At 51.9% G+C, this 24,455-nt stretch overlaps 2 protein-coding genes across 4 annotated transcripts in view; both read left to right on the top strand.

Annotated features, from left to right (window-relative positions):
• Positions 1-12,828, top strand: part of CHRDL2 (chordin like 2) — a 35,018-nt gene extending 22,190 nt beyond the window's left edge. For 2 of the 3 annotated variants that reach the window (XM_004051815.5, XM_019035954.3), the window contains 7 exons: positions 856-949; positions 2,709-2,764; positions 4,589-4,757; positions 5,744-5,938; positions 6,276-6,449; positions 11,951-12,043; positions 12,668-12,828. In XM_004051815.5, the coding sequence (XP_004051863.4) occupies positions 856-949; positions 2,709-2,764; positions 4,589-4,757; positions 5,744-5,938; positions 6,276-6,449; positions 11,951-12,043; positions 12,668-12,747 (861 nt within the window). In that variant the 3' untranslated portion in view covers positions 12,748-12,828. Of the gene's footprint in view, positions 1-855; positions 950-2,708; positions 2,765-4,588; positions 4,758-5,743; positions 5,939-6,275; positions 6,450-7,596; positions 7,652-11,950; positions 12,044-12,667 lie in introns of all 3 variants that reach the window. The other variant, XM_004051814.4, reaches the window with a different exon arrangement.
• Positions 10,414-10,900, top strand: LOC129525609 (uncharacterized). The gene is given in 2 exon segments (XM_055356784.2): positions 10,414-10,578; positions 10,580-10,900. Coding segments are annotated over 2 exon segments (486 nt in total).
• Positions 12,829-24,455: the final 11,627 nt, after the last annotated feature.

Raw genomic sequence — 24,455 nt, 5'->3', positions numbered from 1 at the left:
CAGAAATGCTGGGTGGTGGGTGGTGAGAGCATTCCCAGGATTCCTCTGTTCATTCTCCCTGGGTACTTGGGCCTCCCCTTCTTCCTTCTCATCCCTGATTATATGAGGCTGGCTTGACTTCTGGCCTCACCCGAGGGACCAGAACACTCACTTCTCAGACCCTCTGGAAAGGGAACAGGGAAAGGTCTCAGGGCAATAGTGCTTCCCCCTAGGCACGTTGTGCCTTGTGCTTTTCACAGCCATTCCCTCACTGGATCTTCACACCCCAAATGGGTGTGACCCCACTTCACAGAGGCAGAATCTCAGGCCCAGAGGAAAGAAGTGACCACCAAAGGTCACCTGGCCCCTGACCCCCAGAAGGCCCCTTCCCCTGCAGTCCTGCCTTTCAAGGCTGGATCCCAAAGTTGGAAACCAAGGGCTTTCAGTAAAGCGCAAGATGAGCCCAGGTATCACCCACCTGTCCCCCTCCCATGATGTTGATTTCAGTGGGAAAAGCTTGAAGACTGGGCCCCAACTGTCTTTCTAACTTGAGACGGCTCAGGCCCCGCTCCGGCTCCTCATTTGTAGGATAGTGAGATTCCCGCCTTACCAGGCGGCACCTAGGGACAGCCTGGCTGTGAGTGAGTCAGAAGCTGAAGGCTGGATGTTACCTGCAGGGCCTGGAAGTGGGGCTGGGAGGGCATGGGGGACCCCTCCTCTGAGCTGGCCGGGCCTTGCTGTGGAGATGCTGTTGCTTCCCCTCCCCACCATAGGAGAGACCTCAAGGCTATTTGCTCCCAGGGAAGGGGGTGTTCCTAGCCCCAAGGCTAGCCCTTATCAGATCTCATTTCCCAGCTGGTTTGCTCTATCTGTCAGGAGGGTCAGATCTACTGCGGCCTCACAACCTGCCCCGAACCAGGCTGCCCAGCACCCCTCCCGCTGCCAGACTCCTGCTGCCAAGCCTGCAAAGGTGAGTCTGTCCCTCCATCTGGCAGCACTCACCCACCCCTCCACTCCATGGGCCTAGCCATGGACTGTGAGAGCTGTGAGGAACTGTAGGTGACACCCAGCATGTAGCAGACGGCTCTTTCCTCCAGGGTGTGGCTTAGCCTGCACCCCCCAGAAAGCAGAGCCTGGCAGAAGCTGATGTGTTACTTATTTTTATTGCAGTCATTGGGGGAGGAAAGAGGGAAAGGCAGAGTGAAGCAGGTAAGGAGAGAGAAGCAATACAGGAATATGTCCAGGGGCTGGCCTCTGCTTGCTAACCAAGCAAAAGTGACCTATTGCTCTAAGTAGTCTCTGCTTCTCAGAAAAGTCTGGGGGTGGTAGAGGAAGCAGTAAGAATGTGTCCACCAGCCACCAACTATCTCTCCATTGAGCCCAAAGCTCATCCATGTGTGGGACTTCCCTGCTGTGCATGCATGGGTGGGTGCTAAGTAGCCCTGGGAGCAGAGGCAGGAGTGGGCTGGGGTAAGGAGTGGGCGCAGGGGATGTGGACAGGAGCTGCGGGCTTGAGGGAGGGGCACTGTGAGGCTGAGCCTGAGGGAAGTGTTGGGGAGCCTGTGCAGCGGGGCTGCTGCTACAGTGCCTGCCATGGGGGGACAAAGTCCCTGCAAGCAGATGAGCTGAGAGGACCATAAGTGGCACGTGAGAGGGGTCTAGTACAGGTAAGGACTACGTCTCATCCTGCCTTCCTGATGGCAGAGCCGGTCACAGTATTGGGCTCACCAGGGCTCAGAACATGTCTTTTATACAGAACCCAGGTAGAACCTCTTATAAAGCAGGGAGGCAACACATCAGCTAGCAAAGGGCAGGCTAAGCTTGAGCAGAATGAAATGGTCGGACTGTTCCCTGCAGGCTGAGGTAGTCAAGGAAAGGCTCCTGGAGGAGGTGGCACTCAGATAGGGGAGTGCTCCACAGTGGATGCATCCCCAGATGTTTGCATTTTGGAAGGAGCACTGGACTAGGAATCAGGTGACTCCAGTTTAGTCCTGGTTCTTCCAGCTAACTCCATAAATTCCTTCCCTTCTCTGGGCCTCAGTTGTGCCCTGTGATTTCTAACACAGTCTAATTCCAATGTTCTGGGTCTTTGAAACGGGAATGATTGGTGGGAATCAGACTGTGGAGTGAGGCAAGAGATAGGGAGAGAGAGGCCCACTCGGGTTTAGGAAGCTGCAGGGCTCCAAACGGCTTTGTGTGCTGGTTTCCCAGGGGAATAGGGACTGCCAGGGTGCTCAGGCTGGAGGGGCCAAGGGGCTGGAGTGTAGGGTCCTGGGAGTGTAAACCAAGGCCTGCTGACTTCAAGTGTGGCTGCCCAGGAAACTGCATCTATGCAGGCTGCAGGGATGGGATTCTGGGCCTTTGGGCCATCCATGGTAAATACTGAAAGGTATGGCCCAGTGTCCCAGAGAGGTGAGTTTCAGTAAGGACCAAACAAGATGCTCTGTTTCAAGGAGTTCAGTCCTAATGGTTACCAGGACGTCAGTACAGGGAAACTGAGGCAGCAACCCAGTTGTAGGGGTCTTCATCAACCCAACCAGGATGAAGAGAGGCTGTAATGGGAAGTGGAAGAAGTCCCCACTGGGGCAAAGGAGCTGGCTAGTGGGCTGGGGCTGCAGATGGGACAGCAGGCCTTGGGAATGGACAGAGCCTATAGGTGGAGGCCTCAGGGCTCTAGCCAGCAAGGCTGGGGAGCCTGAGGCTGACCCAGCTTCCCTTTGAGTTTTCAGATGAGGCAAGTGAGCAATCGGATGAAGAGGACAGTGTGCAGTCGCTCCATGGGGTGGTGAGTGCACGGCCTTATTGACGGGGTGCGGGACAGGGGGCTGGGATCCAGGGCCTAAATCTCGTGACTCTGGGGCAGGCAATACCAGTTATTGTCCTCATTTCTTGTTTGTCCCCTGGGTCGGCTACATGAATGTCCACTATATTCCAGCCCCTCTCCCTAGCCTCCCATCATGGGTCCCATCATGGTTGACGGGTAAGGAGTGGCCTGGGGGAAACAGGTCACCACGCAGGGCAGCAGCAGGCCCCAAACTTCCTCACTTTCCTCTTGAGAAACACTTTGACACTATTCCATCTACAGCCTGTGTCTCCCCTTAATTCAGGCATCTTCTTCCCAGGGAATGGCCTCTAACTTGGGCCAGCCTTCCCCACCCAGTTCCTGAGGTACTGGCTCTTTAGAGCCTGCCTCTCTGTACCCCCCTGTATCTTGGCCCCTCTCAAGCTTGGTCTAGGTTAAGATGGGCTTAGCTGGACAGCTGTCTGGTCTGAGAGGAAGGAGATAGAGAATCACACATTGATTCAAGTCCCTGACGGGTCCTCTCTGCTATGTCTGCCACATGAACAACTCCACCTGCTATTTCAGCCTGGGCCTCCTGGTCTCTGGGAGACTAGAGGCTGCCTCCCCTTCCCAGAGATTCCCCAGGAGCCTGAGCCCATGTCGGCACCCTTCTCCTCTGCCAGCTCATCCTGCTGCCCTCCCCACCCAGGCAAGGCCTTCTCAGGTGGGGGCCTGAGACCTGAGAGCTGAGGGTACCACAGGACCTAAACCATTCCCTCCACTTTCCTTCCTGTCCTCTTCCTAGGAGGCAGTGCGTAAGTGAAACCCACCCAGGCTGAGTTCCAGGCTCTGATCAGCTACTTACTGATGGGCTGGGTGACTGGAGCAAGCATTAGGAGACTGAGCTGTTTGATTCCTTCTTGCCTTTATTCCACTCAACACACATCTCCCAGGAGTGTCCTATGTGCCTGAGCCCGTGCTGGGGCCTGGGACAGTTTCCACTCTGGGAGCTCTTGTGAGCTCAGGCTCTGGGCCATCGGAGAACTGACGCAGGGACTGTACCAGGCAGGAATGGGCTCTAGAAGAAGGAATGTGTGTGGCTCCAGGTCAGCGAGGGAGGTAATAGGCTCTGGTCCCTGCCCCAAGCCCACTTGCTCCTCTCCTGTGGCCAGGAGCTGCCCAATCCCCAAACTCTGAGCTGTCCTCGCCACACTCCTATTGCTGTCACTGACAGCCCTCTCAAGACCTGGTCTGGAGGGACAGGGTCTGGGGGTTTTGGATCCCAGGGGTTCAGGAAAGAGGGCCTAAGCTTCAGAGACCCTTTGTCTCTGGATGGGGCCTGCTCTTGGTCTTCACGCCCCATGGGATTCTGGGGCCTGATGCCATCTTCAGAGGGCCATCCCCTTGTCCAGCCACCAACTAAATCTCCGCAAAGGAGAACTGCCTGCCGTGCATCCTCACTGCATGCTCACCTTCTGTTTCCCAAATATGAAGTTCTCCCTGATCAGTTACGTCTGTCAGATCAAGACCTCAGCACCCTCTGCCCACCCCAACCCCAAGGCCCTGGCTCTGACAAGGCCCAAGAAGGGCTTCGTGGAGGCCAGATTTCCAAATCACTATCCTCTGAGAGTTTTCAAAGATCGAACTGTCTGAAAACATCTTAGACCTCATCCAGATCTTTCTATCCCTGGTCTCTGCCTTCTCTTCTCTGGGAAGTCATGCTGGGGTCTCCCCACAGCCTCTTGCTGCAGCGTGTCTTGCTGTTCTGGCTCCAGCTGGGGCCTGCTATGCTCAGTCAGTGACTTTCATCCTTCCTGCCATTTGCAGAGACATCCTCAGGATCCATGTTCCAGTGATGCTGGGAGAAAGAGAGGCCCGGGCACCCCAGCCCCCACTGGCCTCAGCGCCCCTCTGAGCTTCATCCCTCGCCACTTCCGACCCAAGGGAGCAGGCAGCACGACTGTCAAGATCGTCCTGAAGGAGAAACATAAGAAAGGTGGGGACTGGACCCTCCTCCAATCTGTGAGGCAGGGAAGGGGGGCCCTGACTGCTCCCACCTCCCACCCCCAACCCCCTGAACCCTCTCCTCACCAGTTCCCTAATTCCAACTTGGCCATGAGCTTGTAGACTCGGAGAATGCCAAAACTGAATGAGGGTGCTCTTAAAGATCATCAGGTTCAAACCCCCATTTGACAGATGAGGACACTGAGGTTCAGAGTATTGAGTAAGAGACAACTAGTTCTGGAACAGTACAAGATTTTTTTTAGCATCTACCGAGTCTTTGCTGGGAAGAGGGGCAGACAGAACAGATAGATGGGAAATGGAAAATGGTCTCTGCCTTTGAGGGGCTCATAGACTAGTTGGGAAGACAGACAAGTAAATAAATGACTTTAATATAAGGAAGTGTGCCGAGGGACAGTTTTTGACAAAGGAAGGAAGGAGCAGAGCGAGGCTGCAGGAGGACAGTGGGGATGAAGTAGAGAAGGTGGCCAGATGGGCAGCCATGGCCACAGAAGGGGAGAAAAGAGACCTCCCTGCAGGGCGCCCTGATGGCTGGAGAAGGAAGAGCTATGGGGCTACTGAGTCCTGGCCCTGCCTTGTTCAGATGGGACACTGAGGCAGAGGGGGGAAAGGGACCTGCCAGGGCTCACATGACCAGGTGATGACAAAAGTTGACCTCAGTTCTCCTACCACAAGATCAGCACTCTCCTTGCTCCCGCAAAAGTGCCCTGAAGGGTGAGGGAGGACTCTCCATCTTCAGTAAGTTCCTTCTGGGCCCATCTCAGCTCTGAGTGCTGCAGTGGGCGGTGTCAGGGAGAGGGGACAGGTTTTATACCCTGGCCTATGCTTTGCAGGCAGTGTGGCTAGGCAGGACTGGTAAAGTGAGGGCTCCCCAAAGGCCCACCCCACCCGCTGCTGGACCAGAGGCCCTGGCCAGGTCTGAGGCCCTGATCCTCCTTCCTTCTCACCCTCCTTATTCAGCCTGTGTGCATGGCGGGAAGACGTACTCCCACGGGGAGGTGTGGCACCCGGCCTTTCGTGCCTTCGGCCCCTTGCCCTGCATCCTATGCACCTGTGAGGATGGCCGCCAGGACTGCCAGCGTGTGACCTGTCCCACCGAGTACCCCTGCCATCACCCCGAGAAAGTGGCTGGGAAGTGCTGCAAGATTTGCCCAGGTACACAGGGGCACTGGGAGCAAGGAGGGCGCTGGCCAGAGTGAGCCCTGGGTCTCTCTCCCCAGGGCCACAGACACTTGGAACATCTCAGACATGGAAGGGCATGCATCGGTGCCACAGGATGCAGGGCATGTCAGACACACAGGAGTGGAAAATGTCAGATGAAAATATTAAATGGATAGAACCAGGTGGTGTCAGGATAATAGATTCAGAGGTTGTTAACATAGAATCAGTAATGTTCCGGATTCCATGAAGTCACAACATTTTAGAATATTAGAGCTTTGAAGAGGTACAGCCAACGTTTATTGAACACTTCATGAGCTTCTTGTCTCTCCAGAGGACAAAGCAGACTCTGGCCACAGTGAGATCAGTTCTACCAGGTGTCCCAAGGCACCGGGCCGGGTCCTCGTCCACACATCGGTATCCCCAAGCCCAGACAACCTGCGTCGCTTTGCCCTGGAACACGAGGCCTCGGACCTGGTGGAGATCTACCTCTGGAAGCTGGTAAAAGGTGAGTGCTGGCCCACTCCCAGTGGGGTGTACCTCTGGCCAGTCCCCCTTCCCGTGCCCCAGACCCCACAGGGGCCTTAGGGACGTTTTGCTGATCAGGTGCCTCTGGCTGCCCCGCCAGGTTTAAGAGCCCCTGATTCCAAGATGCAGGGAGATAGTGAGCCTGACTGGTTCTCTACAATTCTGATAAGCTCCTCCCGCTGATGCCAAGGCTCGATAGTGCTCCCTCTCCTGGGGGGAAGGCGCTGTTGCACCTTGTGAGGAGCCAGGCAGGGAGAAATAGACAGATGTCTAATGGCAGGATTTTAGCGCTGGGAGCGGGGGTCTTCTCAGGCAGGAGGGCCCTCACAGCATCCTCAGAGTAGGAGGGCCTGGAGGCTGGCTGTGTTCAGCCTTTTTAAGGTGGTGGATCTTATCACTCCCAGGTAAGTGGACCTCAGAACCACAGTTCTCATTCTGTGAGAAACCCACCCTCTTCAACAATCTGCTGCTATCACCAACTGAAGGTCAAGGGGAGTTTTTTCTACTTTTTTTTTTTTTTTTGAGACAGGGTCTCAGTCACCCAGGCTGGAGTGCAGTGGCATGATCTCGGCTCACTGCAACCTCATTCTCCTGGGCTCAAACGATCCTCCCATCTCAGCCTCCTGAGTAGCTGGGACCACAGTTATGAGCCACCACGCCCAGCTAATTTTTGTATTTTTTTTGTAGAGATGGGGTTTTGCCATGTTGCCCAGGCTAGTCTCGAACTCCTGGACTCAAGCAATCCTCCGGCATCAGCCTCCCAAAGTGCTGGGATTACAGGCGTGAGCCACCACACCCAGCAGGTTTTCATTGATAAGGAAATTGCTGAAAGTTCAGTTTCGTGGCCTTTCTTGTAAAACATAAGTCCTCTGGGTAGAGTGAACTGTTAAGCCATGATCCAAATTAAACTCTTTTAAGTGTGAATTAGCTCTAAAGTTCCTTTCCTCTACTGATGGTTTTGGCTGGCGGGGTGGGGGTGGAAGAGGGAATGATGATAAGAAAAATGACAATGATAATAATAACCAATGTGTGTAGCACTTTGGAGTTTACAAAGTGCTTTCACATTCACTATCTCATTTGATCCTCAACGATCCTGAGAGTTAGATATTATTATCCCCATTTTACAGATGAGGAAACTGAGGCTCAGAGAGGTGAAGTACCTGGCCCAAGGCCACACAGCCAGTAAGTGGAGGACGGGAGCTAGAGCCCATGTCTTGTGGCGTCAGATGCGGCTCTTTCCCTGCTCTACTCTGCCCCCTGTCGTAGGAGGAATGGACGAAGAAAGTGGAGCTGTTCAGCCTGGAGAAGAGAAGACTCAGGGGGACAGGACTGCTGGCTTCATGGCTCTGAAGGGCTGTCCCAGGCAGAGGGAGCAGCTGTGTTCTGAGTGACCGCAAGAGTCAAACAACAAGCAGGGGCTTTGGGTTCGAATCCCAACTCTGCCAGTTTGAATCCAGACTCTGCTATATCTTAGCTGTGTGGCCTTGGGCAGTCACATGATCTCTCTGGGCCTCAGTTTTCTCTTCTGTAAAGTGGGGAAGAGGGTTTTTGGAGGATTAAATGACATGACATCGGTGCAGCCCCTGACATACACGAGGCACTAAAAATATCAGTCTTCTCATTCCACCATATCAGGTTGGTGAGAAATGCAGAGAGGCAGCTTTCAGCTCCAAGAGAAGAAGAACTTTGTCACACTTAGAGGCTTCTGCCAGTGGAAGGGAGGGAGCAAGCTCCACTTACGAGAAGTGTAAGGGGCTGGTGGGGATTCCGTCTGCAGCTGGGGAGTTAGATTCAGTAACCCTTAAAATTTTTTGAGCCTTAAGATTCCATCAGTCCCAGCTGGGCCTGGTGGCTCACACCTGTAATCCCAGCACTTTGGGAGGCCAAGGTGGGCAGATCGCTTGAGCCCAGGAGTTTGAGACCAGCCTGGCCAACATGGTGAAACCCCATCTTTACTAAAAATACAAAAATTAGCCAGGCATAGTGGTGGGCGCCTGTAATCCCAGCTACTCAGGAGGCTGAGGAAGGAGAATCACTTGAGCCCAGGAGGTTGCAGTGAGCTAAGATCGTGCCACTGCACTCCAGCCTGGGTGACAGAGTGAGACTCCATCTCAAAAAAAAAAAAAATAATAATAATAATAATAATAATAAAAAGATTCCATCAGTCCCTGGGCAGGTTTTGGTCACATGTTTACTCTGGGCCTCTCTCCCTCCGCTGCCCCCAACTAAGTGCCGAGACATGGAGCATAATAGGCCCCAGCCTCTGTCCTTAGGAGGCTTAGTGACCTGGATGCAGTGGAGCTTATTGGGAGCTAAGCTGGTCAGGGAAGGCTTCGTGAAGGATGGGCCTCAATGATGTAAAGAGCCAATGAACAGATAGTGTCACTAAAAATTAAAATAAGTAAGTAAATAAATAAAGAGGCAAGAAGGGTACACTGCAGCCAGGATGACAGTGAGAGCCTCAAACGCTGGCTCCAGAGCTCACGCCCATATGCCCTGTGCTCTGTGACTGGTGTGTATCAGACACTATGTATAATGTATCTCATTTAATCCTCTTAAGAAACCTAAGGGGCACGTATTAATGCCCCCATTTTGCAGGTAAGAAAACTGAGTCTGAGAGGTCAAATGACTTACTCAAAGTCACACAGTTTAAGCAGTAAAGCAAAGATCAAATCCAGCTCTGACTCTCCCCAGTGCCACCTCCACAGAGGTGACCTTGTGCTTTTAGGGAGGATGGCCAAGGTGTGCCAGGATGGTACAGTGGGGGCATAGCTCATGGCCAATCTCATTGTCACCAGGCCCAGCAGAGAAGGAAAAACAACTTCACAATGCCAGGCCCTGCCATCCTGTCACTAGCAAACCGCACCCCATCTCCTCACCCTGTGGGTTGCCTAAATGCCCTATCAGCCTCCCTGTTCCCTCCCTGTCCCAGACCGTGGGAGTTAAAACAAACACTACCCAGGGTTGATTGTCAGTGGGAACCACTCACTGTTTCCCCAGTCCAAGGAACGGAAACAAAGTGAGCAGGCAGATGCTAGGTGAGGCCACACCACGAGGGGCCAGCCCCAGACACAGGAATCTAACCAGATAGTTGGCTTAGGGTTAAGGGCCTTTTAGATTCTAAAGTTTCACAGTAGGAAGGATGTCGGGGTCTCAATTCCAAGCCCTGTCTAGGAAGGAAGCCCCCCTGCAGCCTCCTGATGGCTTGATGGTATCTGGCGCCTGACTGTACATACCCCGACTCCTACTCCAGATAGGTGACACACTTCCAACACTGTGAATTGCTCAGCCCAAAGGGCATCTGACTTCACACTGAGCTGAGCCTATCCTGTGTCCCTGGACTTGCCCATTGGTGCCAGCTCTGCTTTGAAGATCCACAGAGCCTACCTGCCCTCAGACCTGCCACAGCCCTTCAAAGGGCAAGAGGCACAACCATGACCCTCAGGCTAGCTCTTGATTCCAGGCCAGAGACCCAGTCCTTTCAATTATGCTTTAACGCTTTACAGACCACAGTATGGGAACCCGCCCTCATCCCTGCCACCTTCTCTCCAATTTTTCTGTAACTCGGGAGCATGCAGTGGCAGGCCTGTGCCGAAGGACCCATCCCCATCTCATCTCATGCTTGTTGCCTGCCGCTATGATATAATCCCTGGGCCTTTGGAGTTTCTTCCATATCCTGGTCCTTGGCATCTGGGCTGGGGGGTCCATGGACAGTGCTGGACATTTCCTGATTCCTGGAACTCAGTCCCAGGATCAGGGTTTTCTGTTCCCCTTGGCGGTAATCCCACGCTGATTCCCATAAGCAGGGCCAGTTCTTGGTCTTCTTAAAGGCAGTGCTGGCCTAGCAGAGGCCTTGCTGGTTGCATCTGTTCTTTCTGGCCAGAGACCTTGGTGAGTAACAGCTGGTGCAGCCTTACAGCCCATGTGCTCAGGGCCTCAGAGCCATGTGTGGTGCCAGTGGCCAGTACCCCATGAGATGCAAACATCAGGGGATCCAGCTAATACCTCATTCCCCCTTGGGGCCTGGCCTAGACTGGGCATGTGGTGTGTGTGTGTGTGTGTGTGTGTGTGTGTGTGTGTGTGTGTGTGTGTGTGTGTGTGTGTGTACTTGTTCATCTATCTATCCATCCATCCATCCATCCAGGGATTCATTCATTCTACATGCCAAATGTGGGCCAGGCTCAAGGGACCCAGAGAGGAGAGCCCTCTGGGAGTCCCCAGTCTGGTAGAGGAAGCAGGAGTAGACACAATGAGAGCACATTAGAAACAGGCACAATCACAGATGGAAGCCAGGTGCTGTGGGTGCCCCAAGGAGGAATTGCCTTGGGTGGATTAGGGAACACTTCCCAGCTAAGGCTTGGAGCACAGGTAGGAGTTCATTTGGTGCTAATAGTAGAAGTAGTGGCCAGGTGCAGTGGCTCACGCCTGTAATCCCAGCTTGTGCTTTGGGAGGCCAAGGCAGGTGGATCATATGAGGTCAGGAGTTCAAAACCAGCATGGCTAACATGCTAAAACCCAGTCTCTACTAAAAATACAAAAAAAAAAAAAATTAGCCAGGCGTGGTGGCGGGCACCTGTAATCCAAGCTACTCAGGAGGCTGAGGCAGGAGAATCGCTTGAACCCGGGAGGCAGAAGTTGCAGTGAGCCGAGATCACACCATTGTACTTCAGCCTGGGCAACAAGAGTGAAACTCCGTCAAAAAAAAAAAAAAGAAAAAAAAGTAGAAATAGAAGGCAATAGTAGAAGGTATTCCAGTAGAGGGAACGGCATTTGAAAAGGCTTGGCCTCCTCAGGGGACGTCAAGTATTTGGTTAGGGCTAGGGCACAGGCAAGCCACTGTAACTCTGCCACTTGCTAGTTCTTTGGTATCTGAATAAACACACCTATTGATTTTTATCATATGTTCTATGCCCTGAGAAAAGCGTGACCAGTTCACATGAGCCAGCCAACCTTCCTTCCTCCCTTTCTGCCCTCCTTTCCTTTTTCCCTCCTTCTCTTTCCTTTCTTCCTTCTCTCCCTCCTGCCTTCCACTTCCCTCCCTCCCTGCACTGGGGACAGGTGGGTGTTGTGAGAGCAGGATGGTGCAGGTGACAGGAGCAGGATCAGCAAAGAGAACAGACAGAAGAAAACAGGCTTCACTGTGGAGGCGACAGGACGTCAGGGAAGAGGAATGACAGGGTGACGTATACATGTTCTAATGACCACAGCTAGGATTGCAGATTAGAGGGGGAGTGAAAGGGGTTAGGACTCTAGTGTAGTGACCCAGACAAGACAACAGGGGCCTGAGTGAGGATAGTGGCAGAGAGATAGGAGAATGGATTCAAAATATTGAGGAAATGTCACCAGCAGGATTTTGTGTCTGATCAGAACGGGGTGGGGGAGGGAGTGATTGGGTCCGTTCTGTGCTAAGTCACCCTGTTTCACTTTTCACTGACTGTAAGTTTTTGCCTTGCCTGCTCACATCCTTGTCTCTGCCCTCAGGAATCTTCCACTTGACTCAGATCAAGAAAGTCAGGAAGCAAGACTTCCAGAAAGAGGCACAGCACTTCCGACTGCTCGCTGGCCCCCACGAAGGTAGGAGCTTGGGCTGAGGAATGGGGCCCGGCGGGGGGGGGAAGAAGGCAAGGACACAGGCCAGAGCCTCTCGGGGAGTTCCCAGGCTGCTGGTGCCGGGAGGAGGGGCTGTCAGCCACAGACGTCAGTTCCCAGCACAGGAATCCAGTGGGTGTCTGCGCCAGAGATTTCCTAACTCCAGAGCGGGAAGGTGAAGCAGAGCTGGCTGGATTTGGTTCTGGGGGTGGAGGGAGAAAGGGCTGTGGAGAGGGGAGGTCTGAGCCCCCAAACCTGGGTACTGCCCACTCCCTCTCTACTGGAACGTTTCCACTTTCCTTCTATACCTTACTTTTAGGAAGATGGACCCAGGTGGGGTTTCGGGTCGGGGAGGGGAGGTCACAGAGGGGAGTATTACCAACAGGTGTCAGGAAACCAGCTCTGTCCCCCAAGGTTGTTTGAAAGCTGGGTCATGTGCCCCATCACACCCAGTGTGATGGCACACTCGCCTCCAGGCTCCCTGTGGGCTCTAAACCCTGGCCCTTGCAGTTCCTCCTGGCCCAAGGCTTTTCCAACCCCCAGCTGCTGCCTCCGTTGTGCACGTGCAGACACATACGCCTCTTCCCTCTTCTGCCCTCCTCCATGCAGGTCACTGGAACGTCTTCCTAGCCCAGACCCCGGAGCTGAAGGTCACGGCCAGTCCAGACAAAGTGACCAAGACATTATAACAAAGACCTAAACAGTTGCAGATATGAGCTGTATAATTGTTGTTATTATATTTTAATAAATAAGAAGTTGCATTACCCTCAGCCCTGCCTTCTGGGTTCATATCCAGTCTCCTGCATGCTCTCCTAGCAACTCCACAAGGCAGACCTGGTTATCCCCATTTTACAGGGGTGGAAACCAAGATCCAGAAGGGATAGAGAATGGTCCCAGTCCTCACAGTGAGTTGTCACCAGAGCCAGGGCTAGCTCCCCCAGCCTCCTCACCCAGGCCCCCCACTGCAGCACCTCCTGCTTTTCCGGGCAGCCCCCCTCCCACAGCTCTTTGACACTGAGCCTCAGAAAGAGGAATGACTCTAATTAGCCAGGGGAGGGCGTTAATGGAGCCTTAAAGCACTTTCCCAGCAAATATTCCTGGGATCCTCACCACTGTCTTCACACCCTACAATGAGGAAACCCAGTTAGGGAGGAGCAGCAGGCAGTCATTTGCCCAAAGCCTCAGAGCTGCTTAGTAGCAGATCTGGAGTCGGAAGGCAGATCTCTCGCTCCAGGCTAGCACTCCTTCCCCAGTTCCACAGTGTGGCCAGTGTCACGAGCCCAGATAGCCTCACCTCAGAGGATTTCCAAGACTGGGCGGTCAGATTGCTAACCTGGCACCATGCTCTGAGAAGGCCCAACAGTTAACAATTAAAGACACCATTAGGGCCGGGCACGGTGGCTCACGCCTACAATCCCAGCACTTTGGAAGGCCAAGGCGGGTGGATCATCTGAGGCCAGGAGTTCGAGACCAGCCTGGCCAACATAGTGAAACCCCATTTCTACTAAAAATACAAAAAATTAGCCAGGCATGGTGGTACACACCTGTAATTCCAGCTACTCGGGAAGTTGAGGCACGAAGATTGCTTGAACCCAGGAGGCAGAGGTTGCAGTGAGCCGAGATTGTGCCACTGCACTCCAGCCTGGGTGACAGAGTAAGACTCCATCTCAAATAATAATAATAATAATAATAATAATAATAATAATAAAATAAAGACACCATCAATTATTTACCCAGCCCACATGTACAAATCCTTATAATTTCAAAGATGTTTTAATGTCAATGATTTCACTTAAGGTGAAAGGTGTAGGCACTACCCACATTTTAGAGGAGGAGATGGGCTCAGGACCACCACATGTCTTCCCCAAAGCCTCACAGTGGTGTGCTGAAGCCAGGGCTAGAACTCAGGCTCCCGGCCCCAGGCGGGGTTCTCTCCTCAGGACAGCTAGTCTCAACCCTCTCACAACCACGGCTCCTCCATCCCCTCCCCACCCAAGCCTGATCAAAGCTCCAAAGAAATGGTGGACAGTAGTCTGTTGACTGGACTTGTGCAGCCACTCAGAGGGCTCTGGCCATTGTCTCCACAGCCTTGGCCTTTTTTGTTTTTTTTTTAAGAGATGGGGTCTTGCTATGTTGCCCAGGCTGGTCTAGAACTAATGGGCTCAAGCAATCCTCCTGCCTCAGCCTCCCAAAGTGGTGAGATTACAGGCACGAGCCACTAAGCCCAGCCTCCATAGCCCTAATCTTGAACCTAGGGTTACTAAGGTTTGGGAAGTCTGCTAAGGTTTGGGAAGTCTGATGCCACCCTTATTGAGCAGGGATGAGTGTCTCCCTCCCCTAACTCCTCTGCCAGCTCCCAGGGGTCTGGATTTGAAAGTTTGGGGTTTGAGGCTGGAACCTCCCAACATCCCCTGAGTCAGAAGACATTCACCTTCTCCCCTCACAGCCTCTACCTGTCCCTCCTCAAGACGACTCACAATTTTGGCCTGGCTTGCTCACACAGAGGGTTCATTTGGAGCTCCAGGGATGGGTTCCGAGCCTGCCTCATTTAAAGTGCAGGAATCTGAAAGCTTAACCATTCACAGGATAAACTCTGGTCATCCTTCAGCCTATCTCAGATGTCTTCAGTGATACTTTCCCTGACACATCTGTGCCCTGTACCGTGGCTCCTTTCCTGGAAAATGGGGTTTGGAAACAGGGCTCTGTCATCAGAGGCAGTTCCAGGGTCTCCGGACAGGAGTGGACTTCGCTGTACATGTTTCCTGATGCTGCAGGCCAAATTGCCTTCCTGGTTTCTCTGATGGGCTTATGGGATGCTTCTGAGGTTCGCTTTTCCACCAGGGGGACACATTCAGCACACTGCCCTCTCCTGACTTTGGTCCAGACCTTTCTGTGTGTGTAAACACGGGCTCACTATGTGAGTCTGCAGGCAGCTCTGCCATGTTGTCTTCTCTTTCATGGATTCATTCATAAAACAGCTTCGGCGCTGCTCTCGGGTGGGCTTTATGCTCGAGCACCAACACAGTGCGGGGAGCTAATTGCCCTTCCTGTGCTTTTAGAGCCTCAAGTCTGGAGGAGGAGATAGAGGAGGGAGCAGCATCCGAGCCCCTCAGTGTTGCCAGTGCTAAGGGCAGGGACCAAGGGGGCACAGCCCCAGCCCAGACTGACGACACTCAAGCAGGCTCGGAAGGTGAGCAGGAGGTAGAAAAAAAAGGGGGGAGAGAGAGAGGAGGGTGGGTGACGGTACAGGAAGAGAAAACTTGGTAGACGGTGAAAAGTAGCAAGTTACGGCAGAACCACAAATAGCTCACTGTCACTGGATGATAATTTGAGGCAACGAGCAAAGGGAGGTGAGGCTACACAGCTAGCTGAAGAGCTCTGACTGCATCCTGAAGGCTAGCAGGTAGCCCCAGGAGAGTTTCAATACTTTGGTCAGATTTGTGTTGAGAACACTGGTTCTACCGGCCAGATGAAGAATGGCCTGGTAGAGTGAGGCTGAGGCCAGGTAGGAGGTGGCTGTTATGGGATCCATGTGAGGATGACTCTGGCCTGGGTAGGAGAGAGGTCATGGGCAAGGCACAGCGGATGACTGGCTAGACTCAGGATTGAGGGAGAGCAAGGAGCAAGTGTGTACCTGGTGTCTCACTTGGTGATACCTTCTGGGAGAAGAAGCCAGAAGTTTCAGCTGAGCACACGCTGAGGCTCAGGAGGTATCCACAGCCCTCTGGGTTTAATAGGTCTGGAGAGAAAGCTGGGCTAGAGGCAGGGCGTTGGGAGCTGTTGACCTGTAGGTGGTAACTAAAGCTGGGAGAGGGGTTGACACTGGCCTGGGAGAGATGGTGGAGTAAACAGAGTGGGAGCAAGACGGACCTCAGAGCATCAGCAAAGGGTCAGCATGGCAGACAGGGAATAGGTGGGGGAGCAGGGTGCTGAGAGGGCCAGGGTGAGGCTGGCAAAGAGACCTTCGTGGAAACAAGGAGGCTCCAATGGCCACAGCAGGGAGCACAGTCAGGAGAGCTGAGAGGTGGGAGCTGGATTTTAGGTGCTGAGATGGTTTCTGGGAAGTGAGGAAACAGACAAGCATTTTAAGAAAGCTGGCAGTAAAGAAGAAGAGAGGCAGAGCTGTGGCTGGCTGTGCACATGGGCTTGAAGAAGACAGCTTTTTGGCTGAGAGCAAGTCTCGGTGATGAGGAGATGCCCCAAGAGAGGGAAAATCAGGAGAAACAGGAGTGAGGATGGAGGAAGGCAAGATTTAGGGATGGGTTAAAATCCATTCTTCCTTGGCCTCTAAGCTGCTGCATAACCCTACTCATCTCCCCATGAGTGTGATGAGGGAGAGGGGAATGGGGGGCTCCCAGGGCTGACCAGCCCTGCCCCCGCATGGGGCTCCCCAAGGCTCCAGCAGGGAGTCCCATGGGATCCACTGTCCCACCGGTGGCCAGGCTGGGCACCGCCAGAGCTCCCACTGAGGTAGTGATATCCTTCCTGGCCATTGGTTAACAAAGCACATTCAAATCCATTGTCTCATCTGATCTCTAGCACAGCCCAGTGAGGTGGGGCTTGTTAACCATATCAGACAAGGGAACTAAGGCTCCAGGGAGAGAAGGTCACTCACCAAGGTCACAATAACAAATGGACAGTTGGATTCCAACTGGGGTCTACGATTCTATATCCTAAAGTCTTAATTTTATTTTTTTAATTTTTTTGTGCAACTTTATGGGGTACATGAGAAATTTTGCTGCATGTGTATAATGTGCAGTGATCAAGTCAAGGCATTTAGGGTGTCCATCACCTGAATACATTTTTGTTAAGTACAATCACCTTACCGTGCTATCAATCACTGAACAGAATCCTTCTGTCTTACTGCATGTCTGTACCTTCAGCCCAGTGTTCTTCATCTTCCCGCTCCCCACACCCTTCCCAGTCTCTGTCATCTACCTTTCCACTCTCTACCTTTATGTGATAGGATTCTGTATCCTTATGGGTCCCAGAGCACAGGAAGGGGCCGGGTCCTGGGCAGGGGCAGGCATCACAGACCTGGGCTCAGAGTCCCCATTCCACTCAACCTTCCCAGGTAGCTTTCTGGCCCTGATATGTGATCATCCTTCACAATGCCAGGCCTGGCCTCCAGGTTTCCTGGGGATGTTTCCTCCTCCTCTGGCAGCTGTCACGTCACTCCCTTTGTCCCCCCACGAACACTGGGCTCTGGGAAATGGCAGTATTTCTGAGAAACAGGACGTGGCCTGTGGTTTAGGGCTAGCCTGGGGGTGAGGGATGGCCTGGGGCCCCACTGGACACAATGGCATCTCTCTCTACGGCTGGCTCAGCCACCCTGCTTCCCCTCACCCTGGTCCCTGGAAGACACCCCCTGCCTGCCACCTCCTCCATCAGAGTCAGTTCATGGAAATGAGCAGGAACCGCTGTAGGAAGGTGGCTGAGGTTGGAAAGGGGGTGGGTTGGCATGGGTTTCTATGTATAGGGCGTTTTCTCAGACTTTCTAGAATTAGAACCTGGATCTCTGGTACCCAGCTCAAGACTGATTTAATGACCACATGAAATTTGATTTCTCTCACCAATCCCACATTTGTCTTCCTCCAGCACAGATCAGAGCTCACATACTTGCCCAAAGTCAAACAGCAACTGGGAGGTGGGGCTGTGATTGGTACTCACAGGGTCTCACTCCAAAGTTCGGGCCTCTCCTGCCCGGTGACAACTGGGCCAAGGGTGAGATCAGCCTTCTCACCAGCTCCCCTGCCACCAGCCTCTCCTCTCCCACCCCTCCCCCTTCCCAGTAAGTCTTGCCTATCAGAATGATCTTTCAAAAACATAAATCTGACCATGCCTCTCCCTTATTAAGCCCCTCCCTAAATGACTTTCCTTTGTTCTCAGGATGACACCAAATCTCCCCCCGCTCACCCCTTCATGATCTGACTCCTGCTGCCTTTTCAGTCCAACCCTTGGGTTTATCTCCCAGCAATACCCAAGGGTCCTGCTGCACCATCTGACCAAGTTGCGATGGATCTGGGCTCCAGAAAGACCTGAATCATGGACTCTGACCCCATCAGAACATTCCCTCTCCATTCTGAACTCTGTTGACCCTGAATAGTCACACCTTCTTTCCAACCAACTCTTTCAAGAAGAAGACAACACACTACACACTGTTGAACATTGTAAGAGCTCCCAACCAGATCAGGTACAAAGGACCTTCCCTTCCCATTCCAATAGAAATACTTTGGGGAGGAATTCTGACTGGTCCATATTGGGTGACATACAGCCAGTCTTGGGTGGTCAGGGATGAGGTACTAGCATCTCATGATTGGAGTAGGGGAAGAGCAGCACCCCAAAATAAAGGAGTGGGTGGCAAACACAGGGAGTGGTAACCAAAGGGATCCCCGTTCCCAGGCCACCACTGCTACAACTTTCTTGAAACTGTGTCCTCTCTTCCATGCCTTTTACAAGTTGTTTCCTCTTTCTGGAATGCCTTTCCCTATTTTATGCCTGTACTATTCCATTTTATCTTTCAAGATCTCCTAGAAAAGCCCTCCCTAGTCCTTGGCTGCCCCAGCATTGTCTGCTCCTCAGTAGTGGAACTCATACTTTTGTACTGCAGTGGTCCGTTTCTCCCACGGGACAGTTAGTGTCTGGAACAAGAGACCACATGTTATCATCTCTGCACTTCCAGCCCCTAGCGTAGTTCCTAGCCCACAAGAGGCATTCGATATATGCTAATTGAAGGAAGGAAGAATGACAATGATGGTAAAGACAACAGTGGTAAGATGTGGTCAATAAATGGTTGTTCAACCCTTGAATGATCACCACTACCACTGTCACTGCCATTACCACCACCACCACCACCGTTTCTGCCACCTCTACCACCGGGACCACCCCTCACACTTGCAGGGCCCAGGCAAGAATGCACGTGAAGACTACCTATCACATCCTAAATATTTAAAAGTTATAAATCCAACTAACTAAACTGTTACATGAATATGTTTTGTGTTCCTGCCTTGACAAATGTAACTTCTTAATGGCCTGGAAGGCCAAATTCAAATTTAAAATGTTCTGACTTCTCTGAATTCTTGACCAGAATATGTAAACCCAGGGAGAGCCAACCCTTGACCCCTGGCTTCCAGCTGTTGGCCCACCTCTCTCCTCATTTCACCTCCATCCTCTACTGTGAGGGGTCCCGTACACACACGTATGGACACCCCAATCTGCATGTCTATGGTGGTTTTAAAACATGTCCACAAATGCTTTTATACTCCTCCCATTGAAAGGTAGCCCATGTGTGGCCCATGTCCCCACCCCTTAAATCTGAGTAGGCTGTGACTCATTTGTACCAACAGAATGAAACAGAAATTATAAGGGCTGATTTCCAAGCCTAGGTCAGAAATGGCAATGCAGCTACTGCTTTGCTTACAGAGATAATTGCTTTTGGAGCCCTGAGCCACTTGTACAAAGTCCAACCACTATGAGGCCACCATGCTGTGAGGAAGCCAAGACGACATAGGTGACACACGTATATGCTCCACTCAACAGCCCCAGCTGAGCTCTGGGCCAACTATCGGAAACAATAAGCAGATATGAACATAAAGACCCCTCCAGAGGAATCCAGCCCCCAGCTTGGAGTCTCCCCAGCTGAGACCCCAGACATTGTGGAACAGAGACAAACCATTCCCACGATGCCATCCCCAAGTTGCTGACCCACAGAATTCATGAGGATTAGAAAACAGTTGTTGCTGGGCATGGTGGCTCACACCTGTAAACCCAGCACTTTGGGAAGCTGAGGCGGGAGGATCATTTGAGTCCAGGAGTTTAAGACTAGCCTGGGCAACATAGCGAGACCCTGTCTCTATAAAAAATAACAAATTACCTGGGCATGGTGGCACACGTCTGTAGTCCCAGCTATTCAGGAAGCTGAGGTAGGAGGATTGCTTGAACCTGGGAGGTCAAGGCTGCAGTGAGCTATGATCATGCCAGTGCACCCTAGCCTGGACAACAGAACAAGATCCTGTCTCAAAAAAGAAAAGAAAAGAAAAAAAAATTGTTGTTTAAGTTGCCAAATTCTGGGGTAATTCATTATGCAGCAAAAGCAAATGGAACTTTTCCAAATTTCTTCCAGAGCCCCAGCAAACTATCCCTCAGGTGTAGAGAACAGACCTAGGGAAGAGGACTGTGCAGTCCAAGAAGCAGACTCAGGGCTGCTTGGGCAGAGAATTCCAGGATCCTAGGTCCCCACTGTGGTCTAGAGGGGAGGTGGGGTGCACATACCCTCAATCCCATGGACCCCTTGGGCTGTGGGTAGGAGTGCAGCTGAAAGTGGGTCAGACTGGGGCCCTCCAGAGGGCATGGCCCGGGGTGGGGGTCCCTCTTTCCTGGGCTTAAAGGTGGTCCTGCCCTCCTTTACCACCATGGCTCCCTGCTACTACCAGCACAGGGGATGTAATTGTCCTCTGTGTCCAACTGCATCCTCAAAAGTCTCCAGTCTAGAGAGGGAAAGAGAGACATAAACAATGACAACAGAGTGACAAACACAGAAGAAGGCACAGGGGGGCTGTGAGAACCCATGGCCAGGGAGCGGGGAGAGGGGTGTCAGAGGAAGCTTCCTGGATGAGGAGACATCCAAATAGAGACGTTAAGCAATTATTCAGGGAAAGTGGAGAAGTTGTGTTTCAGTCCTAGGAAACAGGGAGGTCAGAGGCCTGACAACAGGCAAAAGTGGTGACAGGCAAGGATACAAATGGAGACTCCATGTCATATCACATATGATCTATTACATATTATGATATGTAGTCTCCATTTGCATTCTTGCCTGGGTCCTGCAAATCGGAGGGGTGGTACTGGTGGTGGTGGAGGCAGTAATGGTGGTGGTGGCAGTGGTAATGGGAGTAACAATGGTAGCAGTGATCATTCCAGAGCTCAACAACCATTGATTGAGCACCTACTGTATGTTAAACATCTGGGAAGCAGCAAAAAGTTCAGCCTGGCAAGAGAGTAGTATCGGGCAGTGGATGTAGGTGGTGCAGGAAGTGGGGGTGAGGGGCACGGGCTTTAGAGAGAAGCCTGGAGAGGCAGCAGAGGTCAATTTCCCCAGGGCCACCAGAACAGGGCTGATATTACGGAAGGATGGGCTGGCAGGGCTGTCAACACTGGGGCCTATCCTGATTGCCCAGGGCCTATTCCAAATCAGTAGTTATTTTGAATATCTCTCCTATTTTTGAGCCTGGAACGATTTCCAGCAGGGGAGTGACTCAGACAGATTTGTGTTTTACAAAGATCCCTGAGGCTTCTGTGGGAGAAAGACTTGGAAGGAGTCAAGAATGGAAGCAGGGCAATCAGTTAGTATTAATAAGTTATTGCAGCTACCAGTGACAGAGATGGTGGCAGTCTGGACGAGGGTGTGGCAACAGAGAGGGAGAGAAGTGGGTGGGATTGCCAGCTATTTAGAGGGTAGAATCAACAGAAGCCACGATGAGTCACACACAGCCCCTCACAGTGCAAAGGGGAAGAAAAAGCATGGATTTCAATAGCAATTAAAATCAGCATAGTTGTGCTTCACAGGTTATAAAGCCCTTTCACATGCACTGATGACATGAACCAGGGCTGGTGGAGTGAGCAGGGAAGATTTTCCTTCTGTAGGGGAGGGTCATGTGAGGGGAAAGGTTTTTTGCTGCAGCCCTCCCTTTTCTTCCAGACTCAGATGCTATCAGTTAAGGACATGAGCCCTGGTGCTGCAGCAGCCATCTTGTGGCCATGAGGCTGAGAATGATAAAAGCCAGGATGCTGAGGAAGGCTGTCCTGAGCTGAGACCTCAATGACCTTGATGACCTACACTGAAGCAGTCTGGAGACCACATACTTCCACATTTCTTGTTAAGAAAACAACAGATGTCCTTGCAGTTTATGCCACTGTAGCGGCACTGCCATTGACCCAATCACAATGCCTGTTATCCCTTTACCACTGTCATACATACCAGCTCCAGTGAGCTTTCATTCCCAACAGCCAGCACCTGCTTCTCTTTGTCAGAACACTGACCTCAGGCTGCCTGAGCCCACTTTGCCAGTGAGCGTGGAAAACCAGAAGAGCCTGACAATGTCCACCTCCACTCCACCCCAGGTGGCCCTTAGCTCAGACAGATGAGTATGGAGGTGCCAATCCTCCAGCTCCCTTGTGCTGATGTGGATGACTCTGAGGAGTGATTGCACGATCTCCGGAGCTCCTCTGCAAGTCGGAGTCAAGCTCCCCTCTGCGGGACTTGGCCTGAATCACACCCTTGCCTTGCCTTCTTCCCTTCCCACTTCTCCACACCCCTACTACTGGTTTGTCTTGGAAACACTTCCTAATACATCACTTTCATCTCATCTTCTCATCTCAACTTCTGTTTCTAAGAATCCCGACCTAAGACAGCCACTGTTAGTCAGGTGTTCTGTACTTGCAGCCTAATGCATTCTAACAGACACAGGCCCAGCAAGGTAAAGGTCTAATAGCAATTTTGCTATGTTTCAGATGTAGGTTTCCTGCCTGCAAAACCTATCATTTGTTTAAACGTGCTAATAAGCTGATGATTAAAAACATAACTTTGTAAAGTGCTACATCCTAAACATAATAGCATTGGCAGCTAATTACTACCAATTACTGAGCATCTCCCATGAGCCAGGCACTAGGCCAAGGCTTTGATTACCTCCGTGACCCCATTTAATCTTCATTAGAACCCTATAAGGTGGACACTGTATTAATTTTGTATGCTGAGTAACAAATTACCACAAATTTAGCATATTTATTGTCTCACAGCTTCTGTAGGTCAGAAGCCTGGGAACAGACAGTTCTCTGCTTCAGGGTCTCACCAGCCTACAATCCAGGCATCAGTTAGAGCTGTGGTCTCATCAGAAGCTTGACTGGGGAAAGATCCACTCCCAAGTTCCCTTAAGCTGGAAAAATTCACCTCCTTGCAGTTGCAGGATTGAAGCCCTGGTATTCTTGCTGGCTGTCAGCCAGGGTCCACTTTCAGTTCCTAGAGGTGACCCACAGTCTTGCCACGTGGCCTTCTCCTAGGCCTTCTTGTAGCACAACAGCTTACTTCTTCAAAATCAGAACTCAGAGTCTCTGACTCCAGGGAGGGTACAGTTCCTCTTTTAAGGAATTTTACCTGACTAAATCAGGCCCACTCAGCATAATCTCCCTTTAGAGTAACTCAGAATGTAATAATTTGGAACCCTAATTACATCTGCAAAATCTCTTCACCTTTGCCATGTTCCAGCGGTCAGAAGCAAATCACAGGTCTTGCTCACACTCAAAAACTGGGGATAATACAGGGTGTGAACATTATGGGTGCCATACTAGGGTCTGTCTGCCACACTATTATTATCCAAATTGTACAGTTGAGGAAACTGAGGCAAAGAAGAGTTTAGTAATGCTACCCAAGATCATACTGCCAGTGAGTGAGCGCAGAGTGTGGTTTCAAACCCATGCACTGTAGTTCAGAGCCTGCACTCCTTTTTTTTTTCCACCCATTTCCCCTTTCAAGAAGGAGCCTGCACTCTTATCTGTTACTCTGCACTGCCCAGACACTGCTCCAAATACTTTCCCTTCCTTATGTCCCCAAATTTCCTTGAAAATACAAGGAGGAAATGGAAGCTCAGAGAGGTTAAGGAACTTTTTCAAGGTCACACAGTACTGGAGTCAGGGCCACAAACTAGGTTTATAAATCTCCAAGACCCAAGATCTTTAGAGCTTTTTTGGAGGTTCTAGTAGGGGAGCATAGCTCCTCATATACCCTTGACAGAGGGATGGTCCTCCTGTATCAGGAAGGTCATCCTCTTTGACCAAGCATGCAGCTTCAGGAGGGATGCGCTGGAGTGGTGAGGGAGGAAGGGGACACCCGCCTAGCCAGCCAGACTAGCCAAATCAACCCTGTGATCATTGAGGTGACAGATGTCACAGCCAGATTGTCTTCACATCAAAAACCCAAGATCTTAACCAGTGTAGAAGGCAGTCAGTGCTTTAGCAGAGGAATAGAGAGTACAGAAGGAGTTCACAGGAGACAAAGAGCACCCCTACTGGGGCAGGGTGGGGCACAGTCATAGAGAAATAACAACATATAGCTATTTGAAAATGGGGGAGAGGGAGGGGAGAAAGTATATTTCCAAGGAGGGGACAGGTTAAGCAAAGGCAAAGCCGCAGGAAAGCACAGGTGTTTGGGATTGAACAGGGGTGGAGGGTAGTTTTGGGGGCACTGAGAAAGGAGACTGGAGATGTAGCCAGGTCCCAATTTGGAACACGAGGCTGAGGGGTCAGAGCTTTATTCTGAAGACAGTGGGGAGCCACACTCCAGTGACCCCACTCCTCTGCCCACAGGGAGCTCTCAAAGGGTGCTGAGCAGCAGCAGTCGCGCACAAAA

This window comes from Gorilla gorilla, chromosome 9, assembly GCF_029281585.2.
Source record: "Gorilla gorilla gorilla isolate KB3781 chromosome 9, NHGRI_mGorGor1-v2.1_pri, whole genome shotgun sequence".
Classification (NCBI taxonomy): domain Eukaryota; kingdom Metazoa; phylum Chordata; class Mammalia; order Primates; family Hominidae; genus Gorilla; species Gorilla gorilla.
Note: the sequence above shows the minus strand (reverse complement) of the source record. Positions and strands in the feature narration are given on the sequence as shown.